General features: G+C 44.1%; 1 protein-coding gene across 2 annotated transcripts in view; it reads left to right on the forward strand.

Annotated features, from left to right (window-relative positions):
• Rnf152 (ring finger protein 152) overlaps nt 1-23485 on the forward strand; it is a 67345-nt gene extending 43860 nt beyond the window's left edge. Inside the window, exons 1-2 of one of the 2 annotated variants that reach the window (XM_051147228.1) lie at nt 10546-10694; nt 22281-23485. In XM_051147228.1, the coding sequence (XP_051003185.1) occupies nt 22425-23036 (612 nt within the window). In that variant the 5' untranslated portion in view covers nt 10546-10694; nt 22281-22424 and the 3' untranslated portion in view covers nt 23037-23485. Of the gene's footprint in view, nt 1-10545; nt 10695-22280 lie in introns of those variants that run through there. The other variant, XM_051147227.1, reaches the window with a different exon arrangement.
• Nucleotides 23486-23688: the final 203 nt, after the last annotated feature.

Genomic DNA, 23688 nt, shown 5'->3' on the forward strand with positions numbered 1-23688 from the left:
AACAGAGTCATGTCTATTTGCCTAAATACTGCCCATGGCTGCTTTCTGCTACAATGGCAGAGTTAGGTAATTGTTACAGAGACAGACCCACAAAGCCTAAACCATTATGATATGTCTTTGTGTGAAAAATTAGTGGGCCTGTGTTCCTGATGTTGCTGTTCAAAGCCTAGCACAGGGAAGCTATCGGCCCCTCAAAGCACAAGGGGCACTGTCAGGGAGGATTCCTCACCCATGGCCTCAGAGGCTCTGGGAGCAGCCTCCAGGAGGTGTGTGCACAGACGTATGCTCTGTTTTCAAGTCAGTGTGCTTGGAGGAAGAGGGGTCTGTCACCCTCGTCACTTTCTCATCATGCTTACATCCCCCAAACTTGAGAATCACAGGGTTAGAGGACCCTGATTCACCTAAAAGGACATCACTATTCATCAGAGACAGTCAGACTCAGAGTGGGTGTTTACCTATTATGTTTAAATGCAGCATTGATTTGTGGACTGTGTCATTTTGCAGCTGTTATTAATGGGCAAGAGACTGCTTCATGGATGCTAGCTCTTCGGGCCTGGCTACATGTCCTATCATGTAGCAAGCAAGGGATCTTTATTACATGCCTTTCCCTTCTTTGAGAAATGAAAGCTGTAATGTCCTAATTGTTAGGCCTTTTGGGAACTTTTTATGCATCTGCAATAGAAAGCATTGATGGTATTATTAAACATCCATCACATCAGGAATCCCACCGGCATCTCTAAAAGGCAGACGATCTGAGTGGGTCGAATCTGACTCCTGACTGCCCTTCCCATGCATTGGTTTACTTACGCAGTGAGGCCTTTCTCTCCCCACACCATCTTGTGCAGCAGACATGTGCTCCTGTGTTACCAGGGCAACAGACGTTTTAGGAGATGGAAGCTGGTCAGCACCATAAAGGCAGGATGCCTAATGTGCTGTCATCAAAGGGTAGTTTGGGTGTAGAGATAAGGAGAGAAACACAGGACTAATGCAGGAGGGCAGGCCTACAGATACGTTGTATGTATGGCTACCAACAGTCAGACAGGATTGTCATTACTATCGGTGGAAACTCTTTTGGGTGTTGCTATTCAATGGGAGGATTCTCCTGTGGAGCAAGTTGGCTTTTGCTGGGTTCTGGGTTCTGGGGACTCAGTTAGAACTCTTTGAGGCATAGGATCTGCCCATGGGAATCCAGACATTCCTGAAGGCTCCCTATGAATCCACAAATAAGAATGAAACACACAGCAATAAAAAAAATGGCACAGTTGGATGAAATCAGGCATGTTCAGCATAGTGTGGCTGTGGACAAGACAGCACAATCAGGTGGAGCCGGGAACCAGCAGACCAGGGCATGAACACATGCAAGAAGGTAAAGCTCTCTGATGACACCCCTGCTTTGTAGCTACAGCTACTTTGGATTGTGAAGAAAAGGCCTCACGATTGCAGGCTTTTCTGGTGCAGAGGCTCACCTACTTCAGGAGAGGAGGTCTTTAAAAAATGTTTTTAAAATAAAAATCAGATTTTATTTATCATGAATAAAACTATGGTTTGTTTTCTGTTTATAGGAGTCATAAAAGTGTTTTTTCTTTATTTTTATGTAATCACTTTACAGATGGTGTATTGGGTTGTTATAACAAAATATCATACACCGGGAGATTTGCAAACAAAAATGTATGTGTGTTTGTCCAAGCGGATGCATAAATATTGTGCATGTGGGGGAGGGCAGTTAAGCTCAGGTGTTGTTCCTCGGGAGCTATCCCCCTTGCATTTGGAGACAGGGTCTTCTATTGGCTGGCAAGCCTCACCTACCTCTGCTAACTAGTATTAGGAATGTACGTGGCCATACCCTGCTCTAAAATATTTTTATTAATTATTTGACATGTTCATACAATGTATTTTGATCATATTCACCTCCTTTGTTCTTCCTCTTAACTCCTCTCAGATCCCTCTTTCTTTCTACCCATCCCCCAAATTCATGTCCTCTATCAAAACACAACAACAACAACAACAACAACAACAACTTCAATTTGTGCTACCACTTCTGGGTGTGAGGTTCACCCGCTTTTTCTGGGGTGCTATAGACTGAATTTGGGTCTTCGTGTTCTCATGCTCATCAACTGAGCTGCCTCCCTAATTTCCCATTCATGAGAGATTGGCCCGACGTCCCATCTTCTAAGGTCATCATTCTCTGATATGAGGCTTCAGCTGATGCATTTGGGAGGACTACAAGCATCCAGAACTGAGTACCAGCCTAATCTTTTTAGGTCTCATGGGTTCCATGTATTTTCTGGCTGTGTCCCTAAAAGTCTGGGAAGAGTACTCTCAACCACAGGGACCTATTATTCAAGTCTTGGTTTCCAAATGACATTTGTCATCTTGAAAAAATGGTTGGATCTGGGCCAGGGACAGAGGAAGAACAAAATAAGCCTGAAATATCTTCTGGTGTCACCAAGTCAGGAATGCTCCCGGGGAGGCCAGGATGTGTCAAAGGGCGCAGGAGCCAGCGGTGAGATGCTTGTACCAGCCAGTCCTGGCACTGCTGCAGAATCAAAGCATCCAAAGGCAAAGATTAGAACTCACTGAGTAATGTGAAACCTTTAATCTATGACTAGGAAGAAGGAGGAAGGGAGCATGTTCTACCTGTGTGAAAATGCCAGTGGTCAATGTAAAACAGATGGTGGGATTAAGAAAAAAAATCATCTGTTAACCACCGTTGTCATCATTACTTTATTCAAGAAGTTATAAAGCCTGTTAAAACTAGTGACCAAAAATTTGATGCATGTGAAGATATTTACATAGCCCAGGGCATTACTCCAAAACAAACAAACAAACAAACAAACACACCAGAAAACAAAAAATAAACTTGATACAATACAAAGTGATGAGATCAGAGAGACACAGGTGAGCAGAGTTCCTATAACACAGTTACCCACTAGGGTGGGATGGGGACGTGGAGACATTCCTGTAACATACACAATACAACAGCATAATCAGAGTCTTCTCCTGAGCATCATCAAATTAAGCAATATTTTGTGAAATAACGAATGCCAAAATTTCAAACTGCCAAGGGTGTAAAAGACAAAGAAAGACCAAAGGACTGCTCCACTTTGAAGAACAAAGAAATACTATAGGTGACCTTAGACTTCCTATACTCTGTCTCATAAGGTCATTTGGTAAATCAGAATGCAGACTGGTAATTTACTAAGGTCAATTTTCTGATTCTAATGGTTGCACTGTTGTTATGTAGGCTTACTTAGAATATGTATGATGCATTGTTTATAGCTCAATTTTTAGCTTATCACTGATGGTTCCAGAAAAGAGGAAGAGGGAATTTATTTTTTTCAACAAAGTGGGGTCCAGTGAGGAACTGCTATGCTTATGGAAGTGGGAGAAGATGTCAGGGATCAGCTGGGATTGGAGAAATGGGAGGAAGATGAGAGCGAGTTGGCTCCTTCTAATGTCTTCAGCTAATAGGTAGATTCCAGCAGAGACGAGAATGGGAGAACAGATGGGAGGCAGCTTTGGATGAAGAAGTGTCAATTTGCAGAAAAAGGGAGCAAAAGGAGTCAGAGAATTGAGGTCTGAGAAGAGTCTGGGAAAGGCCTTGGTAGGTCTGATGTAGACATGGGTGCTGGACCTGAGTGGCCAACACAGCAGACGTCTTGACCCACATGAGGCTTTCTTTGCCATCTTTGTAAGTAGAACTCCTGTCTGGCCCTACCCACAAGTGTAAGCGTTCTCTGGGTATAGTCTGGACTGTCTAGGATGCTCTGGGGTTGATGGAAGGGGGTATCAGGGCCATTGGAGGGAACTTGAAGTATGTTGTGGAAGTGTGGTTTAAACCACACTGTGGTCTGCTTGGATTTTAAGCTTTGTTAGTTTGGAAGTGCTCCTAAGAGTCGGCCTGGTTCAAAGTCTAACATGTGAAGGTAGATTCTGCTCCATCTGTGGTTTTACAGATGACCATGTGTGGCTGCTGCTGTGGTCCTTTGGGCATGGAAAAACAAATGAAAAGCCAGGAGATGAGCCTGAGGTTGAATTACATGTTCCTCCTATGAATTTGGTTCACCTGAGATATGAATGGCTGGTGTACGATTAGACGCTATAGGTTACAAACATGGAGACAATGTATTTCCTGATCTACAGGAATCTGCGGGCATGGAGGGATGTGAATGAATAAGTCTCAAGGAGGCATGGGATCATTTTAATGGGGAGGGCTGAGGAAGGGCTGAGGAAGAGGAAAGGAGTCTCTGGATGTGTGAAGTGGGAGGCAGCCTTCAGTCAAAAACCATGTGATTCTTCCAATAACGGCACAGAGGTAAATAGGGTTTGCGGAGGTACGGGGGCCTCAGGCAGACAAAGCAGTGGGATATGGATCCTCGGGGACTTGCGTGCCTCCCTGCCAAACCTGCTGCACACAGCACAGTGGCCTCAGGAGCCAAGAGTTCTGCTAGACTCTGAAGAATGCAAAGTGAGTCAGGGACCTTTTTATGGGTGGTTTTCACACACCCATGGAAAGAGCCACTGGGCTTTTAATAGAAGTAGGGAGGCTTGCTAACTCCACACCAAGACTTCCTGCCTCCTAGGTTCTTAGAAGTAGGGAATAGCTTCCCGGGTAGTACAAAGATATCTATGAAGAATTTTGGAATGTAAGAATGTGGGCAAGTGCATAGTAAAATTAACTTTTTATTTTGAAAAAAAAAAAAATTCAAATCCGAGGAAAATTAGCAAGCTTGGCACAGAATCACCAGTCCTAATTTCTGCCACTGTCAGCATGCTCCCACATCAGTGTGCTTCCAGCCGGCAAACCCAAACCGAGAGTGAGGAAATTCTCCTGCTGTCCCATCCAGAGAAGTCACCACTAACTCAGTGAGAGCCTGCAACCCACAGTTGTTATTCAGCCCAGTCTGACTGGGCTGAGAGATCTTAGCATACAAGCTCTCCATAAAAGCGTGAGGACCGGACTTAGATCCTGGAACCCGCATAAAGAAGCCAGGTGTGATGATGGTGTGTGCTTGTAACCCCAGGCACATCCCAGAGAGGCAGAGAGAGTGGTGGATTCATGTAGTTTACTGGCCAGCTAGCTTCACTTAGTTAGAGAGCCATAGAGACTAGTGAAAGACAACATAGATGGAGGCTGTGGAGATTGCTTATTGGTTCAAGCACTTGTAGCATGGCTATGAGGACTAGGGTTTGGATTGCCAGAAACCATCCAGTTGCTGACGGATATGAGGACCCACCTTTAATTCCAGCCTTGGGAGATAAAGACACAGGATCCCCAAGCAAGCTGGCTGGCCAGACTCACCAAAATGGGGAGCTCTGGGTTTGATTGCAAAACCCTGCCTCCTCGAAAAGGTTAGAAGGACAGTCAAGAATGATTCTTAGTTTCAGGCATGTGTACATACATGTGTACATACCCACCTGTACATGCACCCATACACGTGTATGCCACCCTGCACCTGTGAAATGGAAAAAAAAAAAAAACCCAGCGTGGGCAGGTTTGCAGCTGGCCTCCACATACTCCAGGACACAAGTGTCCCCCAGGACAGAATCCACACCCATCCAAGGTGACTGTCTGTGACAGACTGTCTAGATTGAACTGACTGAGGTGTGAAGTGCGTGGTAACAGTCCGTGGGCTGAGGTCCTGGCTGAATGAAAAGGAAAAGGCTAACTTGGTACAAACATTCATCGCTCTCTGATTCCTGATTGCACACAGTGTATCCCATGGCCTCGGGTGCCGCCGCCGCCATGTCTTCACCACTGTAACAGTACATGAGCCAAAACAAACCCACCCTTCCTTTTGCCGCGACAAAAGCAGCAACACAGAAAGTAGTTAATTTGGACGTGAGGGACAGTTTGCTGATCTGTGGAATAGTAGAGTCTGCCAACCACACTCAGAAATTAGGGAGTTGACATTCCCAGTGTGTTTGATATTGCATTCTGTGATTGCTCCCGTACAGGTGGCCGCTAGACTTTAGAGGGCAGCCATAATTAAGAGAGGTTACCTGGATTCATCACAGATTTATGGACAAAAACCCTTGCCTATAGTTGTTTCTGCCTCTTTGCATGCTGGTTACGCTGTAGGTACAGGTCTAGGTATCATTGTCAAGATGCGTGGCCTTGTTGACCCTGTTTCCCTATCAGCTGAAGAGGGCCAGGCTCACAGTCATCGGCCTCAGGCTGGGCTGTGTGAGCTGTGCAGTCTGCTTCCGAGGAAACTGTCTCCGTGGAAGCCAGGTCCTGTGCTCTCATTGATATTCTGCGGGCTGCAGAGGCAGAGGCACCAATGACTCAGATGGTCATTTGAAGGGCGGGAGTTCCTGGAGGAAGTGGAACTTGCCTTTGGAACCCTGGCACTGAGGCTGTGGGCACCACATCATATTACACATTTCTTTCAGGCTTTTTTTCTCTCCTCTCTCCTTCCCCTGTAGGTTAAATTTGACCTTGTTTGATTTTAAGTTACTCAGTAAACTTGAGAGCATTACGGAATTATTTTCTGAAATACACTAGCTGTTTCAATAAAGCAATTTAATCTGATTCTTGTGACCTACATCAGCTAATGGTTTATGAGAAATCCATTTTCATTTAAATCTGCATTTGTTGTTTAACTCCTATGATGGCTACATCCCTGAGAAGGTGGTCAGACTATGCATCTCTGTATTGTGTTGGCAATAGTTGGTGAGTTTTAGGAGAAGCCTTTGAATCAAAAGCAAAGTGAAGCATGCTCTCATTGCCTTTGTCTTACTTTTCTCACTGTCGTGACAAATGTCCAACAAAACCAGTGTAAGGAGAGGTACTGAGTCTTGGCTCACGTGCACTTTTATGGTCCACTGTAGCAGCAGCTGTTCACATTGGGTCCCAACGCAGGAAGCAGAGAGTGATGCCATAGGTCCAGCTTAGCAGAATACCCTCTCCCGTTTCTGCTATAGACAAAGTGCCTTGAATGGTGCATAGAGATGTGTCACGGCACTCTAGGTGCCCACATGACAGCTGACTGGCACAGCTACCTTGGGATCTCTATGGGTAGGAAGGTCACATTGTGGCATACTGAAAAACCAGATGTACTGCTACCAAATTGCTATTTGGTGACTGAAAACACATTGTTTGTATCTGGCTAGGCATAAAAGAAGCTCTAAACAAGTAGAAGGGCTCCTAAAATCCCATTGATGCTATGAGCTAACATAAAAGGGCCCCTCCCTGTCTGCCTAACCCTCCTTTCTATGTATATGTGGTGTGGTGTATTCATGTGCGGATGGTGCAGGCAGGGATGGAGTGGGAGTGGCAGTGCACAGAAACAAGAAGTCTTCAAGTCTTTGCAGCCTTATTTCAATGTTTGGGGACAAACTCTCAACTGAATCAAGAGCTCACCATTCCCAGACTGGCTGCCCAATGAGTCCCCAGGATCCTCTTTTATCTATCTGCCTCCCAGGGCTGAGGGTTCCAGGTGTGAGCCCCTGCACCTGGGTTGTGTAGGGGCCCTGGGGTTTTGAACTCAGGGCCTCGTGCTTGCCAGCAAGCATGTTACCCAGTCAGCCAGCCCTAATCCTTTTTAATTATTTTTCATTTATAAAACACATACTTGCTAAGTGAGGCTCTTTCATACAATCCTAAATAGGATTTGACTAATTAAAAAAAAGATAAATGTACTAATTTTTGAAACATTGAACTTTGAGAAAAGAAAGTTACTGCATATTTTTTTTGGCAAGGGAAATGAAATCTGAAACAAAGCCCACTATACATTATTGGTGGAACATATAGGATTAGCTAACTAGAATATATATACGATTCAGGAAATGGTTTTGCCTGGCTGAACTGGGATGCCAGTTTTCACCAAATAAGGTCTGTCAGTCACAATGAGCCTGCTAATTCACCTCAAATGGATATGCAGCTCTATGGCAAAGTTTTTCAAAATACATTTTGTTGTTTAAATGCTTTGAGATTAGTTGTGGGTGTGTACAGGATTCTTAAAACCAAAATAGAAATGTCTACACACTACGAATCATAACTCAAACTTCCTGTTTGTTCAAATGCGAAATGTTCATCAATGAGGGCGGGCCTGACCAAAACGTACCCTTCCGGTGGTCAAAACAATTAAGCTTTGGTTGTCAGTGATTCCAGTGCTTGACCCACAGCGCATCTGTAACAAAACCAGTTCAAGGCTTAGAATTGAGTCTTAATTCCAAGAAAATGAACTGGATATTACATGGCCTTAATGTACAAGTAAAGGCAGCTGTAGTTCAGGAGACATGTCTATACCCAATTTAGATGCAATTTAGAATATTGAGGCAGTAAGTGAGATGACTCAGTGAGCAAAAGTGCTGGTGGCCAAGCCTGGATCCAACATGCTAAAAGGGAGAACACACACACACACGCACGCACATGCACACACACACTATACATACATGCATATATACACACCAATACACATACTATATGCATATATATAAACACACAGACACACACACAAATACACATATCACATACACAAATATGCAATATGCACACACAGAAATATACATACATATATACATACAAATACACACTACACATACATACATTCATATATACATGCCAACACATACACCATTCACAAATACACATACATATATACACACAGATGTACATACAAACTCACAAATACACATACACATATAACCTTTTGCCTCTCAGAACGTTGAGTATTGGTCCTGCTAAGATCTGAGAATGAGCGAATGTCAGGCACGCATGTTCAAGCCGCTGTAATTTGACAAGCAAATGCAGACTCCTCGTCATCTCCCAGGTGGGAACTCTCCATTCATGTGTAACAATGAGTCTGTTTAAAGTGCTCAAACTAAAACACAGTGAAGGGGGAAGGTAATGGATTCCGTGCCTCTCCTCCTTCCCGTGGCAGCCACAGCCCCATGCACCGAAACAAGCCAGCGTTCAGACCACAGCTGGCTCTGACTGGACCAGTTGTCTTTGGAAATCTGAGGGTGATGGCCAGGAGAGCCTTGCAGGTTCTCCCTTCAGCCTCTGACAGATGGGCGGAAGCAGCATGCTTGAGGCTTCATCTCTACAGACTTAAAATATGCATGACTCAGTCTCTTCCTTTATCACTGTTTGTTTCCTAAAAAGGCTTACTATGAAAGTACCTGTTTCTTGACTGTCTAATAATCCCCTTGATGAACTCTTAATTCCACATAAGGAGAGCAGTGCTATAGACGTCGTTTCCCATTAGTTACCTAATTATCACAAAGACGTTAAGACCTGCTGGTAGACAGCTGGAAGACCCAGGGTGTGACGCCTGTCTTTGCACCTGCAGATCTCTCACCCTTCCTTGCAAATCTCTCGATAACTGCCTCACTGTGGGCATTGTGTGCACACTGACTCCTCATCCTTGACATGAAATGGTTCCTTTTTTTGAGAATCTTTGTTTCCCCAGATAGACCCAAATCACCCTTCTTCCTTTTCCACAGACTACTCCCCCATGAAGCCAGGTCACTCTGTATTGCAGCATCTCCCACCTGGCATCACTGCCCACATTCCCCCACTGTCTGGGCAAGGAAGACCCGTATCTTTTTCTCTTTAGATCCCCAACATTTAGAAGAGTATCTTATATTTAAGAATGTTTGAATGAATGCTACTCTATGATTTTTCATATGAAATATGAATATGAAGTCAAACAAAGACTTTATATCGAAAACTATGGTGCCAGGCCATCTACAAGTATATAAGGAACCATAATCATGCCCCAAGTATGTAAAGGCACTTGAATAATGAGGCACAGGGAAACTTGTAGAGTAGTGGAGATATCTCAGGGGGCACAGAGTTACAGGGGTGCATTTGTCAGAACCATCAGCCACACTTTAGATATGTGTGTCTTATTGTTAATTAACTTTGCTTCCAGCTTGGATTTTAAAATACCTTTAAGAAAATAAAAGAAGTCTTTTGAATTTATTGTTAGGGTAAGAAAGACAAATGAATGATGGCTAGCATTGCTCTGCACCACTGTTCAATATCTACCTTCTGGGTTGGAGGTTGGCCTTTCTTTCTTTCTTTCTTTCTTTCTTTCTTTCTTTCTTTCTTTCTTTCTTTCTTTCTTTCTTTCTTTCTTATTTTACCTAAATGGAAAATCAACCCTCATTGAGTTACTGCAGCTGGGAGTAAGAGAAAGCCGAAGTAACGAGCAAACCGACAGCTGCCTCCTTGAGGTGCTTAATTTTAGTGGGAATGCCTTTAGGGACTCTTTGCAACTCCAGTTTGAGTCTTAACTCGAGCTATGAATCATGAGTGGTGAGGGCAGGTTGGGCGGCTGCAGCTCTCTGCTCAAGGAAGGAGCGTTCTGAATGGCTTTCAAATTAGCTTATTTAAGGAAGTGGCTGAGCAGCACCATGTTCATAACTTCCCATGCTTTTCAGCTTTAGCGTTGAATGTTCCTCGAGTTAGTTTAAAGGAGTTTATAAGTGTATGTGTGTGTGTATGTAAATGTATGCAAATAAAGGTGTCTTCAAGCAAGTGGTGCTTGGTTGTGTGTAACTGAGAGCTTCCCCTCCTTGCTTCTTCTTCTAGCCTTAGGACACCTGACTCCAGTGAGCCTTTTTTGTCATGAATCTTCCATCCAGGAGCATTTGATATGTTTGACCATTTGCACATCATCCTCCTGCATTAATGAGGGTTTTCAAGAAAGACAAGACCGATAGGAGATGGATACAGAAAGGTGAGAGCAAACAGGATGACGGAAGCTGAGATGGTGTGGTACTCTCTCATGGTACACTGCCTGTAGAGCTGAGACTCAGGAGGCTGCATCTGTACCCGTTCAGCTACCTAGAACTGCTACCACTGTGCAAATGAATACAGGATTTGTGTCCGTATCAAGAGCAATTTATCATTATGTCTTTGTGAAGTTCCACCAAATGAAGAACTTCCTTTCATACACAGTTATCATGAGTTCCATATTCCTGCCCACATTGTTTAGTAGTCTGAACCTGATTTTAGTAAGGCATTTCTTAGTATTGGGCTATTGGGTATGTTGGGTAACTATAGGTGTCAACTTGCCTAGGTCAAGAGACACCTAGACATTTGGTAAAGCAGAGTGCTGGGTAATCATGTGTGGTATCTCATAGCTTACACCAGATGTAGCAGCCTTTAGGAGACTGAGGCAGGCTGATGATTGTGAGTTCAAGTCCAGCTTAGGCTGCATAGTAAGACCCTGTCTCTTTAGCACCAACTCCAAAAGTAGAATGTTGGGTGTCAGAGGGTGGAGAACCATGGGATGAATTATAGGTGAAGACTCTACCCCAGCATGGTCAGAAAGCACGCAGCCAGCCGATAGGCCAGAGAGAACAGATGTGGAAGGTGAGTCGGCTCTGTTCCCTTCCCCACCTCCTTAGAACTAAAGCACCCTCGTCCACTGTCCTGGACATGGAAAGGCTGTGCACGGTCTTTAGCCTTGAGGCCCTGGGGCTCACGCCAGCAGCCCTCATTTCTCCGCCTTCTGACTAGGACCAAGAATTTCACTGTGAGCTTCCTCACCTTCTGACCTTAGGAACTGGACTGAGTGCCAGTCAGGCATCCCAGGATCCTCAGCCTGCAGGAGGCCTGTCATCAGCCTCCTCAGTGGTGACAGTCATGTGAGCCAGTTCCCTCCTCATCTTCCTCTTGGCTACCTACTGACCATCCAGTAGGCAGGGCCAGTGGCAGCCATTATGAATGGTCTTTGAGATACTCTGGATCTCCTGCTCTGTTGATTCACTTGAAATTTTGCATCTGTAAAGCAGTGTTGCTGTATCCTTGAGCCTTCTGATTTCCAAAATGGTACGTAAAACTACTATGAAAACACTTTGAATCCTGTAACTTGCCAGAGAGGTCGCCTGTTAAGCTGGTTGGGGATATGTGTCTCCAGAGTTACAGGCTGAATGTGAAGACCAGGAGGCCTAGACCACTAGGGAGCACTGACACTCAGTGCTCAGTACTTCTGTGCCTATTTCTGCAAGTGCAGTTTTATTTGATTGTTGATGAGGGGAAACCTTTTCATATCCTCTCTTAGGAACAGTGTCTGGGCCCTGTAATTTAAACTAGCAGAAAGCAGATTACACAAGAAAAATATTTGTTTAGACATGCGACTCATGCTAAGTGATCAATGAATAACTGGAAGGGTTGGCCAGGCTGAGGGATTAGATTCCTGGTTTAGTAGGGGAAAGGGCAACCAACCAGGTGCATCTGGAAGGACAATTGAGGAATGTTAATTAGGAAAGACAAATGAGTTCTAGAAGAATGAATGGGGGATGGGAGCCTGATGTGGCGGTCTGGGTCTTGGGGCTCAACAGAAGGGATTTTTAATGGTTTCCTCCTCTTCTCTATCCTGGCAGTGGACCTTCCCTGAAGCAGGAATGCGGTCAGGATTTCTCCAAGGTTTTTACTTTTAGTCAGATGAGGGATGTTTTAAGAAGACTTCATTTTGATTTGCTGACCACCACTCCCACCACCCCACCCCCTGACACACTCAGGGGTAAGGATCTTTGTACTGAACTTGAGATTCTATGCTTGTCATTGCAGGGCACAGTGCTCTACTCATGTCCATGACTACCTTTACATTTTAGGGTTATTGGATATACACTGGTAAACTGACAATACATCCCAGATACCCAGAACCTACTGAGAATCAGAACTTACTAACTAGGAGGCCACCACAAAGCCGTTATTCCCCTGATGTAATGAAACAGCACTAAAAACCTTAGTTATGCTTTCAAATATTTTCTTTTCTTCCTTTTTTTCTTTTTTTGGGGGGTGGATTTGAGGTTGAGCAAAACCACTTAGGAGTGCCAGGGCCTCGTGGTGCACTTTCTGTAATCCCCAAACTCAGGAAACAAAAGTAGGACACTGGAGAGCTTAAGGCTATCCTGGACTACAGAGCGGGACCCACCTCAGTGTCAGCACAGCAAAAACCAGCAGTGCTGGGGTATGGGAGAAGATACACAATGGTAGCCTAGCATTCAAAAGACCATGGATGTGTATCCCAGCAACACAAAACGCATATATTTGCATAGGAATTTGAGGGTCTTCAAAAGATCTTGGTGACCTCCACATGAAAAGTGGAGACTATCAAGGTCCCTAACTTGAGAGCCCTTTGGTTTCAGGGCGCTTGAGCTTGTCTTTGGAGCTGAGCCCTACCAACCCTTGGAGGTTCCTGTCTTGTCCGATTATAACACTCTTAGTCTCCAGCAATGACTCAAACTTGGCCTTGGGGTATCTTCAGTATCTGCCTTGATACTGTCTTATAGTCCAAGATCTGGATGGTCTGTGGGCTCAGGGCCTGCATTGCTCCCCGGGATAATGCTTAACCAAATACAGAAGACCTCAGGGTCCTACCCTCCAACTTACTCTTCGAAGTAGATGCTTAAGGCCACTCTTCTTTCTGTCTCTGACAGGCAGCGAGCGTTCATCAGTGGTCCTGGCTGGCCCCTGTCTGCTCTGTTACATGGACATGGCAGTGGGGAAATTCTCCTTTAGGTCTCTGCCTGCTCCTCCTCTGTCCTGTGCTTCTCTTAGCATGGCTCTTCCCTTCAGAACGCACATGCAGGCTCCAAAATGGCAGGGGCGCTTGTTCGCCCTGTGTCCCCAGTGCCCTGGAAGATACTTGGCATGTGGTTTTCAGTGAACATCTGTGTGAACCTTCCTGCCTAATGGACCTGCAAACTCTTGGTAAGGTTTAGCTTCTTTGGTTTCCATCTCATCGACTTTGCCAATTTGCTAGAGTCATCACTTACTCTGATTTTGTTCACATCCTGGCAGCCAGGCAAGTTGATGGAGTTGATTGTTTTTCCCTTATTCTGACTCTGGCATCTTTTATCATTCCTTCCCTCTGGGGTGCCTGGGCTCCCCTGATAGTCTTTTATAGCTGTTCTCTGCTTTATTACCACCAGCAACTTTTTCTTGGCCGTTACTGGCATATACAGCAAATAAAGGCCATGGGGAGTGATGGGTGAATAAAGACAGCATGGTGATAGGTGAATGGCACATGTGATCTTGGCTGGGTCCCCAGTTGGGATGCCAGGGATGCCTTACTTGGTCCAGGAAAGACATTGATCAAATATTACAAGGTTATCATTGCTTCTGGTAACAGTAGTAATATTTCTGCAAGAACATTAACCCTAGCTGGATACATCCTTTGAATGGGCACAAAAGAGTAATGTCTGCAGTAGTGGCTCTCCCATCGCTGTGACCACAGTACCTGACAGAAGAGACTTAAGGAAGGAAACCTGTGTTTTGCCTCCAGGGAAGGCATGGTGGAGTTCATAGCGGTGTACATCCTGCATAGGTTTCTCATAGCAGGCAGAAGCCTGCCACAGTGACCATCTAAAAGCCAAGCCCCACCTCCTAAAGGCGCCACTGGCCAACTGGAAAACACCACTGTAAACGCAAGCTCCTGGAACATCCCACATTGAAAGCATAACAGCTTCTAGTGTAGGCGGAGATGTTACTCCTCCTCTTCTCACATAATTATGCACTTTTCAAAGTCACCAGCATAATCCTCCTCAATTATTGTTGGGTATAAAAGATATCAACTGAACAAAGCACTCTGGTGGGCTGCCACACTATTGGAGACCCAGCATGCCATATGGTGCTTTTTATTAAAGGGTCCTTTAGAACGCCATCTAGTCCAGATGTGATTTGCCCAAGGGAAGTTGTCTGTTTAAGAGTAGAATTATGTATAAAATCCTTATCTCCTTTTTCACAAGGTATTGATTGTTGGTTGGATATTCAAACAAAGCCAGTGATCATCATGATTTGTGTGATATTAAATGCACCTTTAGTGGTTAAGTGTCTTGCTTATAGTATACTTTGTTACTATGCAATAAGAAGCTGTACCTTGGTCGGGTGCATTTTTCTGTTGTTAACTTGACTTATACAGATGCTTCTCAGGTCAAATCAACACCATCTCTGGTAGCCATGGCTGCTTGGTAGGTTAGGTTTCTCAGTGAGATCACTGTCATGTACTATGCCAGGGCTCCTGGGCATAGCACACCCTTGGCCCCATGGCATCTTTACAAGCATGTTGGGCAAGTAGGTCGTGGCCAGGACAGTGACTGTGAGGTGAGTAAGCTTCAGGAGGTGGGGCTCCCCTGGCAGAAGGTCACTGAGGGCAGTGAGCATCATAGCTGGTCATTATTTTTCTTCTTGTTCCCTACTTTCTTTGTTAATCACCAGCACTATCAGTGACTCCTTTCCATTTCCCTCCATCCTGTAAGACTTTTAAAGGATAGTTTTGCTCTCTAGACTCTTGGATTCATCAAGTACAAAAACTCAGGATGCTCCAAGGATGATATTATACAAAGATTGGAACTTAAGCCAGTGGAATCCTCAATTGAACTATGTCAATATCCAGTATCCTCTGCCTCACTCCATTAAAGCACTGGCTGTTTTTGCACCAAGTAGACTGTTTACATATCAAGGGCCCCCTGTCCCCAGAGGATTGCTTCCTATTGCAAGAAAACTAGAAGTCAAGGACTTGCCTGTTACTAGGCCATTTCCTTTGTGGCCACTAATTGGGACATTTGCTATAGCATATTACAACAAGGAAGTAGTCCATCTATCTGAAGTAGCAGATACAATAGAATGATAATTATTTTGTCCAATCTCATTTCAAATATCTCCCCCAAGCATTAGGTAGCTGGCTTACCTCAGAGAAATAAGCTGTTTCAGTAGAAAAAAGAAAAGCAATGTAGTGTGAAGTGGGCTCTTTGAGATTTCTTTTAACGCAACCCTTAAATTTAGGTTTTTGTGTAAACATCAGATGTGGCAAGTACAGGTCAGGTGGGTGTAACCAGTATCATTCTATGGTTCTACAGAGGCTTTATGATTGGCCCTGAAACTGGGGGTTGCATGGGGGTGCCTAAGTGAGGGCAATGAGCGTCATAAGTATGCCTAGCTGCCAATGGAGAAAGTCAACCAGGACTGTTTAGCTCACCTCCATCTCTATGCACAGGTTCATGTGCCTGACCTTGTACAAAGCCACCTGGACTGTGCAGATTCAGTGTCCCAGACCTTTGCTATTTCACTTCCCACTAAATTTATGCAAATATATTTTATAAGATGTACCAATCACATAGTTCCAAAAAGAAATCTTGCTTTATAAAAGTGTTAATAATATAGAATAGTTCCAGAGCCTTGACACCAAAGCTCCCTAAAGCTACAGGAATACCCCAAACAGACCTTAACTAAGTGACACAGTGTGCAAAAGATTTCATACATATAGCCGTGTTTTATGAAGGCATGTTTGAAAATAAGTTTTGTCTTGTAAGCTATAATTTTTTGGCGATGGCTTTCCTTGGCCTCTGTTCCTTATTGTGTGGTCTGTTTTTCTCTTTGATCTTTACTTTAGGTTCTTTGAAAAAAATAAATTGCAGTGACATTTAACAAATTGGTCCAATATATTTCAGCCTATACTTGTTCTTGTGCATTCTACTAAAGTACTCGCTCCTTTTAAAATTTAATGAGTATTTTATTTGAGTTTACCATCTTGCTCTCAAAAAAGGCAACACCAAGCACAGACTCCCAAGGCAATTGCCGGTGTGTATGTTTGTATACCATAGTTGACAAGAACTTTGAACGTCTCCTCCGGCCTCAGCGGACAAGAGCTCTTGTTCCTTCTCGTGGATTGGCGAATTGCTTCTCTTGACTTCATGATGAAAAGAAAGAGTGATTCATTATTAACTTCAGGCCGCAGCCTCATACATTTTCTTCTGTCTCCCTAACTAATCACCATCAATACCAATTATGCTCCAGAAAACAAACTGTAATGCCACACAGGCTGGCTGTATGTATAACAAAGCAGGGTATGCATTAGAGATGCCACCGACAAAAAGGCATTAAAAAGTGAAGCATCAAAAATAAGAACTGTGTCTCCACTTTACCTCTGAAGAACTTAGTTGGATGGAGTTGGAAGATGAGTAGCATAATCTACTTTTAAGGGAACTTAATATTAAAATTAAGGGAACATTTCCCTGAGTATAAATTCACGAGTCGGCTTGCATGTTGGCTTTATTGAAGAATGGTGGTGCTGCAGGCTTGTGGAGCAGAGCCAGGAAGAATGTTTGTACTTGCTCCAGCATGCTGTTCAAAATGGCAGCTCTCTGTACCAGGAAGTGCCTCTGGGCACATCACATACTGCAGTGCTCTGAGTCGGGGGTGAACTCACTTGACCTTCAGCCAGGACCATCTCTGTGTGGCTGATGAGGTCATATAAGTTCAGAGGAGTTAAGTGACTTGCCCTCATGCCACAGTCAGAGGTGATAAAAGACAGAGATAGGAGTTTATTTAAAAGGAAAAGAGAGATACCAGTTCCACCTTGCTTTGCCCTCATTAAACTGTTCTCCATGCCATTACTTAGCAGCTGAGGTAAATAATATGGCAGGAAGAATAATTTGTAGATTGACATCTTTGATTTGTACCAGGAAACATTTGTCTTCAATTCTATTTACAGTGAGGACATTTTCTTGGGTATAAGGAATTATCTCTCATAAAGTTTCAGGAATTTGTCGTCTTAATAGTTTCTTGTGTGTTTTTTTTTCTCCTGCTACCATAGCTCAAAGTAGCCTCTCCTCTGTGTGCACATTGACATCCATGGGCCACACTACAGCTTGACATTTACCATATATGGGTCACACTGTGGCTTGATCTGTGTCAGTGAGTTTGACATGAAGAGTACCTAAGGGTGTGATTCACCAACACACCTTGGGGAGTTTTTGTTTTGCTTTCCTTAAGAAAAATAAACTATCCTGGGTACAAAGTGACAAGAAGTGTCGCTAGCTCTACATCTAGCTGTTCACCAATGAAAACCAGTGTTCAGCAGACAAAAATTTGGGGGAGGTAGTGAGTTTTATTCAGGGGCAGGCATTCTGGGAAGATGGAAAGGCTGCTGTCTTCAAACTTCATCATGGGGAACTCGGGTGCCCAAAGAGTGTTTGTTTGTTCCAGAGAAGGAAAAAAGAAGGAGACGAGCAAGAAGGCAAGAAGACCCTAAAGTCTTCCTTGTTAAGACTGTATGTGTCCCTTTTGTTTGTGCTTCCGTCAACTCAACCTCCTGGAGCTTGTCCCTGTAATTCCCTAAGCAAACATCACCTTTCTGCAAAGTCAACCTCACAGCAATCGACAGGCTTTGTATCAGCTGATGGGTGGCTTAAAGAATAAGGACAGTGTCCTGAGCTGATGTAATTCTGAAGCTCACCATGTTATGGGGTTTACAAATTTACAGAAAGATTCTTCAGCAGTTAGCTCCATAATAACTTAGGTGTGGCTTCTCTTTAGAAGGTGAAACACAGGGAGGGCAAGCAACCTTGCATTGGCAGAGGGAAGTCTGCCCACAAGGGAATGGCCATCTTTCCAGGGCTTCATACCCCCATTCTGGATTTTCCACAGGAGCAATGCACCTACTTTCCTATTTCTAATTTCTGCATAAGAACTATCTTGAGGGGGCTGGAAAGATGGCTCAGCGGTTAAGAGCACTGGTTGCTCTTCCAGAAGTCATGAGTTCAACTCCCAGCAACCACATGGTGGCTCACACCATCTATAATGTGATCTGATGTCCTCTTCTGGCATGCAGGTGTACATGCAGAAAGAGCACTGTATACATACTAATAAATAAACAAATCTTTTTATATAAAAAAAAAAAAAACTATCTTAAGCCTGTGGCTCACATTCCTGTGACTATGATTCAGTCTTTTATGTCCAATATTGAGTTTCCCTTATGGTTTAAATACCTTCCTGGATCTTGCAGTGGAATTATCCTAAACAAACTCTTTGCATGTCATCTCTGTCTCTCTCCATGACACGATATTCTTTCAAGGCTTTGGTTTGACTTCTTCATGCTCGTGACCACAGTGCATTGCCTGACCTTACTCTATGTGAGTGAGTACTCAGTTCTCTTTAGGGGGCTGGACACTGGGACTTTGGCCAGGCTCCAGTGAGTATTTGAGCAACACAAATTGAACTTGTCTGGGTTTTATTTTGTGGGGGAGGCACAAAGGTAGCAGGGTAGACCTGCGAGGAGTGGGAAACAGTGTGATCAGGGTGCACTGTGTAAAATTCCAAAATATTTAATAAAAACATTATGTTGGGGAGAAAAATAGAAGCTGTGTCTGCAAATTCTGGTGAAGTGGTTAGAACTATAGTGCCATGGAGAGGCAGAAATGTTGCAGGTCATGCAGAGGCTAATAACTTTACCTTAGGGTAGCTTCTGCCATGGAACAGCCAGTCCTTTTCAACCTCTGCGTCAGAACTAATCCTGTGACTATCTAATGAAAGAGAGGCAGTTACAGAAAATGGGGGAAGTTTTTCCATAGGCCTGAGATGCTATTGGATGACATTCTTAGCTTTGGGTTGGAGCAAACTAGTAGTTTGGTCTACCTGCCTCTCTGATGTATCCACCAATGTATTTTAAACTTGCCTCCTTTTAGGACTTTCTTTGTTCTATAAAACTGTGAAACTGTTTTCATATTGAAGTATGGAATTTAGGGTAACCTAAATCTGTGTTCCCAGGACATAGTCACTTAAAATGGCTCCAGAATAAACTCACATTTTCTTTAAGATGTGAGATGTGTTTTGTGTGTGTGTGTGTGTGTGTGTGTGTGTGTGTGTGTGTGTGTGTGTGAATGTCCATAAAATCTCTTAGCACTCTCTATCTCATTGTATTGTTTTTGTTTTTGTTTTTGGTTTTTCGAGACAGGGTTTCTCTGTGTAACCTTGTCCATCCTGGACTCACTTTGTAGACCAGGCTGGCCTTGAACTCACAGCGATCTGCCTGCCTCTGCCTCCTGAGTGCTGGGATTAAAGGTGTGAGCCACCACGCCCAGCTCATTGTATTGTTTACCCAAGCCATGGATCCTCTCTGTCATACCTGATGGTCTGCTCACGGCTCTTCCCAACTCAACCCAGATGAGATGGATTCATCTTACTCTTAAGCTTTTTGGTTTTTTCCATTTCTTGTTATAAAGCCCCATGCCTGGCACCAGATGCTGGTTGGCCACAGTCTTTAGTCGACAGCCTGTGCTGCCTTCATTCCCATGGGATCTGCTGTCCCGGTCTGTAGAAGGGTTCTCAAAGCAAAGCTTTTTGAGAAACAACTTCTTTATCTTCGCTTATAATTGGGATAAAGAGCTAAAGCTGTAAAATTCTTTGAGAAGACAACTGTCCGTCACTCTAGGACTAGATAAAACTTTCTAACTAATGTGGGAGATGGAAGGATAAGCAGACAATGGCTGCTGTTGCACTGTTTTCTTATCCTGAGAACAGCCTGCCTGGCCTCTTGCTCTGCATGCCACAGCCTTCTCTCTTGCTCATATTTTTCACTAGATAGCTTTGACTCCTCCAGCTTTTCTGACGTGGTGTAACAAAGCTTACGTGACTAGAGCTCCCAGCTAATTTGGGACTATCTGTAGGCAGACACTATGTCTTTGACACAAAGACAGATATAAAAAGCTGGGCACAGTGGCATCTTCTCGTATGCCAGTGATGGCGCATGGTGGGTGAAGCTGCCCCTGTCAGCTCACTGGCAGCAGCAGAGATCGCTGGCAGGAGGGAACACTAGCCAGCCATGTGTAGACTGGTGATGAAATTCCAGGCCAATAAGAGATGGCGTCTCAAAACAAAACGTGGTTGGTGACTAATAATGACACTGGAGGTTTCCTGTGACTTCCACATGCATGTAAACACACATGAACATGTGTGCTCACACATATATGCATATTTGCCACAGTGCTAGACACATCTCTACCTTGTACATGACAGATCACTCAGACCAGTGGTTAGAGATATGGTTGATTCTGATATGGACTTTCTGAATGCTGTATGAGTAATTTTAGTTTTAATAAAAATATTAAAACAGGTACTCTTAACACACTTAGGTGTCTTTCTCTTTTAATAATTTATTTTTTTCAGTAATTATTTTTTGTATTGTATGTCTGTGGTGCGCATCTTCCCCAAGTCTTCTCCTACCTTGTTTGAGGCAAGGTCTCTCTTGTGTCTGCTGCTGTGTTGTGTACTCCACATTAGCTGGCCTCATGCTTTGGGGCAGTTCTGTGTCTACTTCTCATATATTTCCTTCTGTTAGTTCTTTACTGATAACTGTGAGTACACCGAGTTAAGAGCATTTGCTTTAAGAGCTGGGGTATGACTCTGTGGTAGAGCATATATGTGAGGCCTGGGTTCATTCTCCACCACTGCCCAAAAAGTTTAAGTGTTTAGTCAGGCCAGCCTAAATCACCATGGCATTGAAAGGACTGACTTGTGATTCTCCTGTGCGCTTGGCCTCTCGCCTACAGTGCTTCCAGGTCCATCGCGGGCCTTCTTTTGCTGTGGGATTTTCTTTTTGTGCTTTTGGTCTCTTTTAAAATGTATCGATAAAGAGTTATCTCACTAAAGGTGTTTGGAGGAAGAGATAAAAAGATGAGCTTTGTGAGCTTCTGCCTGTGGGGTTATTTCAATCACCTCTAAGAAAGGAGTGTACTGTCTGCCTGCCTGGAAATGCCACAATGAAATCTTCCCCTTTGTGGAATCCACATAAGCTAGTAAAAAAAAGATGTAATGCTGGCAGAGAAACTATTTGCCATGCAAACACGGGTTCCAGAGATTGGATCCCTAGCACCCAGGTAAATGGTTGGTAGGTGTGGTGACTTCCTTTAAACCTACCACTTAGAAGGCAGAGGCTTGGGTCCCCTGGAGAAGTAAGCTAGCTAGGCTGGCTGGTGAGCAAGCTGTTGTTTAATTAAGAGTGGCTGCCTCAATGAATATTTGGAGAGAAACTGAGCAATACTCTTGATGTTAGCCTGGGGCCTACATGTGCACGTATATATACACAGATTATGGCAAAAAAGAAAAGGAAACAGTAAATGTTTGAGATGATGGAATATGTTATTTAACCTGATTTGATCATAGGTGGTATGAATAGGTATTGAAAGATCACGTTGTGCCCCACAAATTCGATGATGTAAAAATAACAAATTAAAGACATAATCAAAGAAGGGACTGGTCATAAAACAAGTAAGCGATGCTTACACAAAGCACTTGCTCATACATTTTCCTGTATGTGGTTGTGAAGTCTCACAAGGAGGCAAATAAAGGCAAGAAATTGTATTTGATTTCCCACTTAGCATTACAGGAAACCTGCAGTCTCACCAGTAGGGGGGTTTAAAATTTGACTCAGGAACAAGACTTTTGAGCTATGTTATGCTTTAACTAATCCACATTGCAATGCCTTAATTATTTAATTAATGGATTAATTAATTCATTTGCATTTTTTCTCCCTCAGAAATTAACACATATGTGAATGCTAGATGCCCTGTGAGCTTACTGATCCCCTGGTGACCTGGAGAAGACCGACCCAGAGGGGTGACCTTTGAGAATCAGCTCTTTCACCTTGTTGTTGGCCCAGCCCTTTGCATCTTGGTCCACGATGGAGACACTCTCCCAGGATTCCCTGCTGGAATGTCAGATCTGTTTTAATTATTACAGCCCCAGACGAAGGCCCAAGTTGCTGGATTGCAAGCACACCTGCTGCTCGGTGTGCCTTCAGCAGATGAGGACCAGCCAGAAGGACGTAAGGTGCCCCTGGTGCCGTGGCATCACCAAGTTGCCCCCAGGCTTCTCTGTATCACAGCTACCCGATGACCCTGAGGTCCTGGCAGTCATCGCCATACCACACACTTCTGAGCACACCCCAGTCTTCATCAAACTTCCAAGCAATGGGTGCTACATGCTGCCATTGCCCATCTCTAAGGAGCGCACACTCTTGCCAGGAGACATGGGCTGCCGCCTGCTACCAGGGAGCCAGCAGAAGTCTCTCACCGTGGTGACCATCCCTGCAGAGCAGCAGCCTCTGCAGGGTGGAGCTCCTCAGGAGGCTGTGGAGGAAGAGCCTGACAGGCGAGGTGTGGTGAAGAGTTCCACGTGGTCTGGTGTGTGCACTGTCATCCTGGTAGCCTGCGTTTTGGTCTTCCTCCTCGGTATCGTGCTGCACAACATGTCCTGCATCTCTAAGCGCTTCACTGTGATATCCTGCGGCTGAAGCCTGTCACAGGGATGCCTCTTGTGGGTGCCAACTTAGGGGGTAAGCAGGTGTTGGTGATGGGATCCCTGTGATGAGATGGGGGTGACACTGACCATTGGGTGCCAGCGCTGGCCTGCGATTGGCCACTTGATTCACCTGAAGACAAGGACAGAGGGTGAGGTCTCAGCAAGATTCCAGGAGAACTGTTTGGAGATGATGAAGGCTGTGAAGATGTTTGCATGCTTCCTCATAATTGTGTACTCAATGGGCTGTAATTTATGATTTTCCAAAATCATGTTCCCAAGTTAGACTTTTCTACTTAGACATGAAACTGTACATGTGGGTGCAATGAGCTCTCTAGATACAGTAGATGGTAGGTTAAAACAGATGCTGTGTATGCAAGTAGAATTAAACCTCAAATCCATGTTTTAAAAAAATCAAAAAAACAGTGAAGACAGAATGGTGTGTGTGTGTGTGTGTGTGTGTGTGTGTGTGTGTGTGTGTGTGTGTGTGTGTGTTACTGAACCCTGGTCTTCATGAACTTTTTATACATTTTGAATGGCAACCAAATCAAAATAATCCAAACAGACCTTTGGCTGTTGAAGAAAATATTTGACCATGTGTCTCCGGTGTATTGCATTTGTCATGTTCCTTCATTTCTCTTCCTTTG

Source organism: Acomys russatus, chromosome 6 (assembly GCF_903995435.1).
Source record: "Acomys russatus chromosome 6, mAcoRus1.1, whole genome shotgun sequence".
NCBI classification, from domain to species: domain Eukaryota; kingdom Metazoa; phylum Chordata; class Mammalia; order Rodentia; family Muridae; genus Acomys; species Acomys russatus.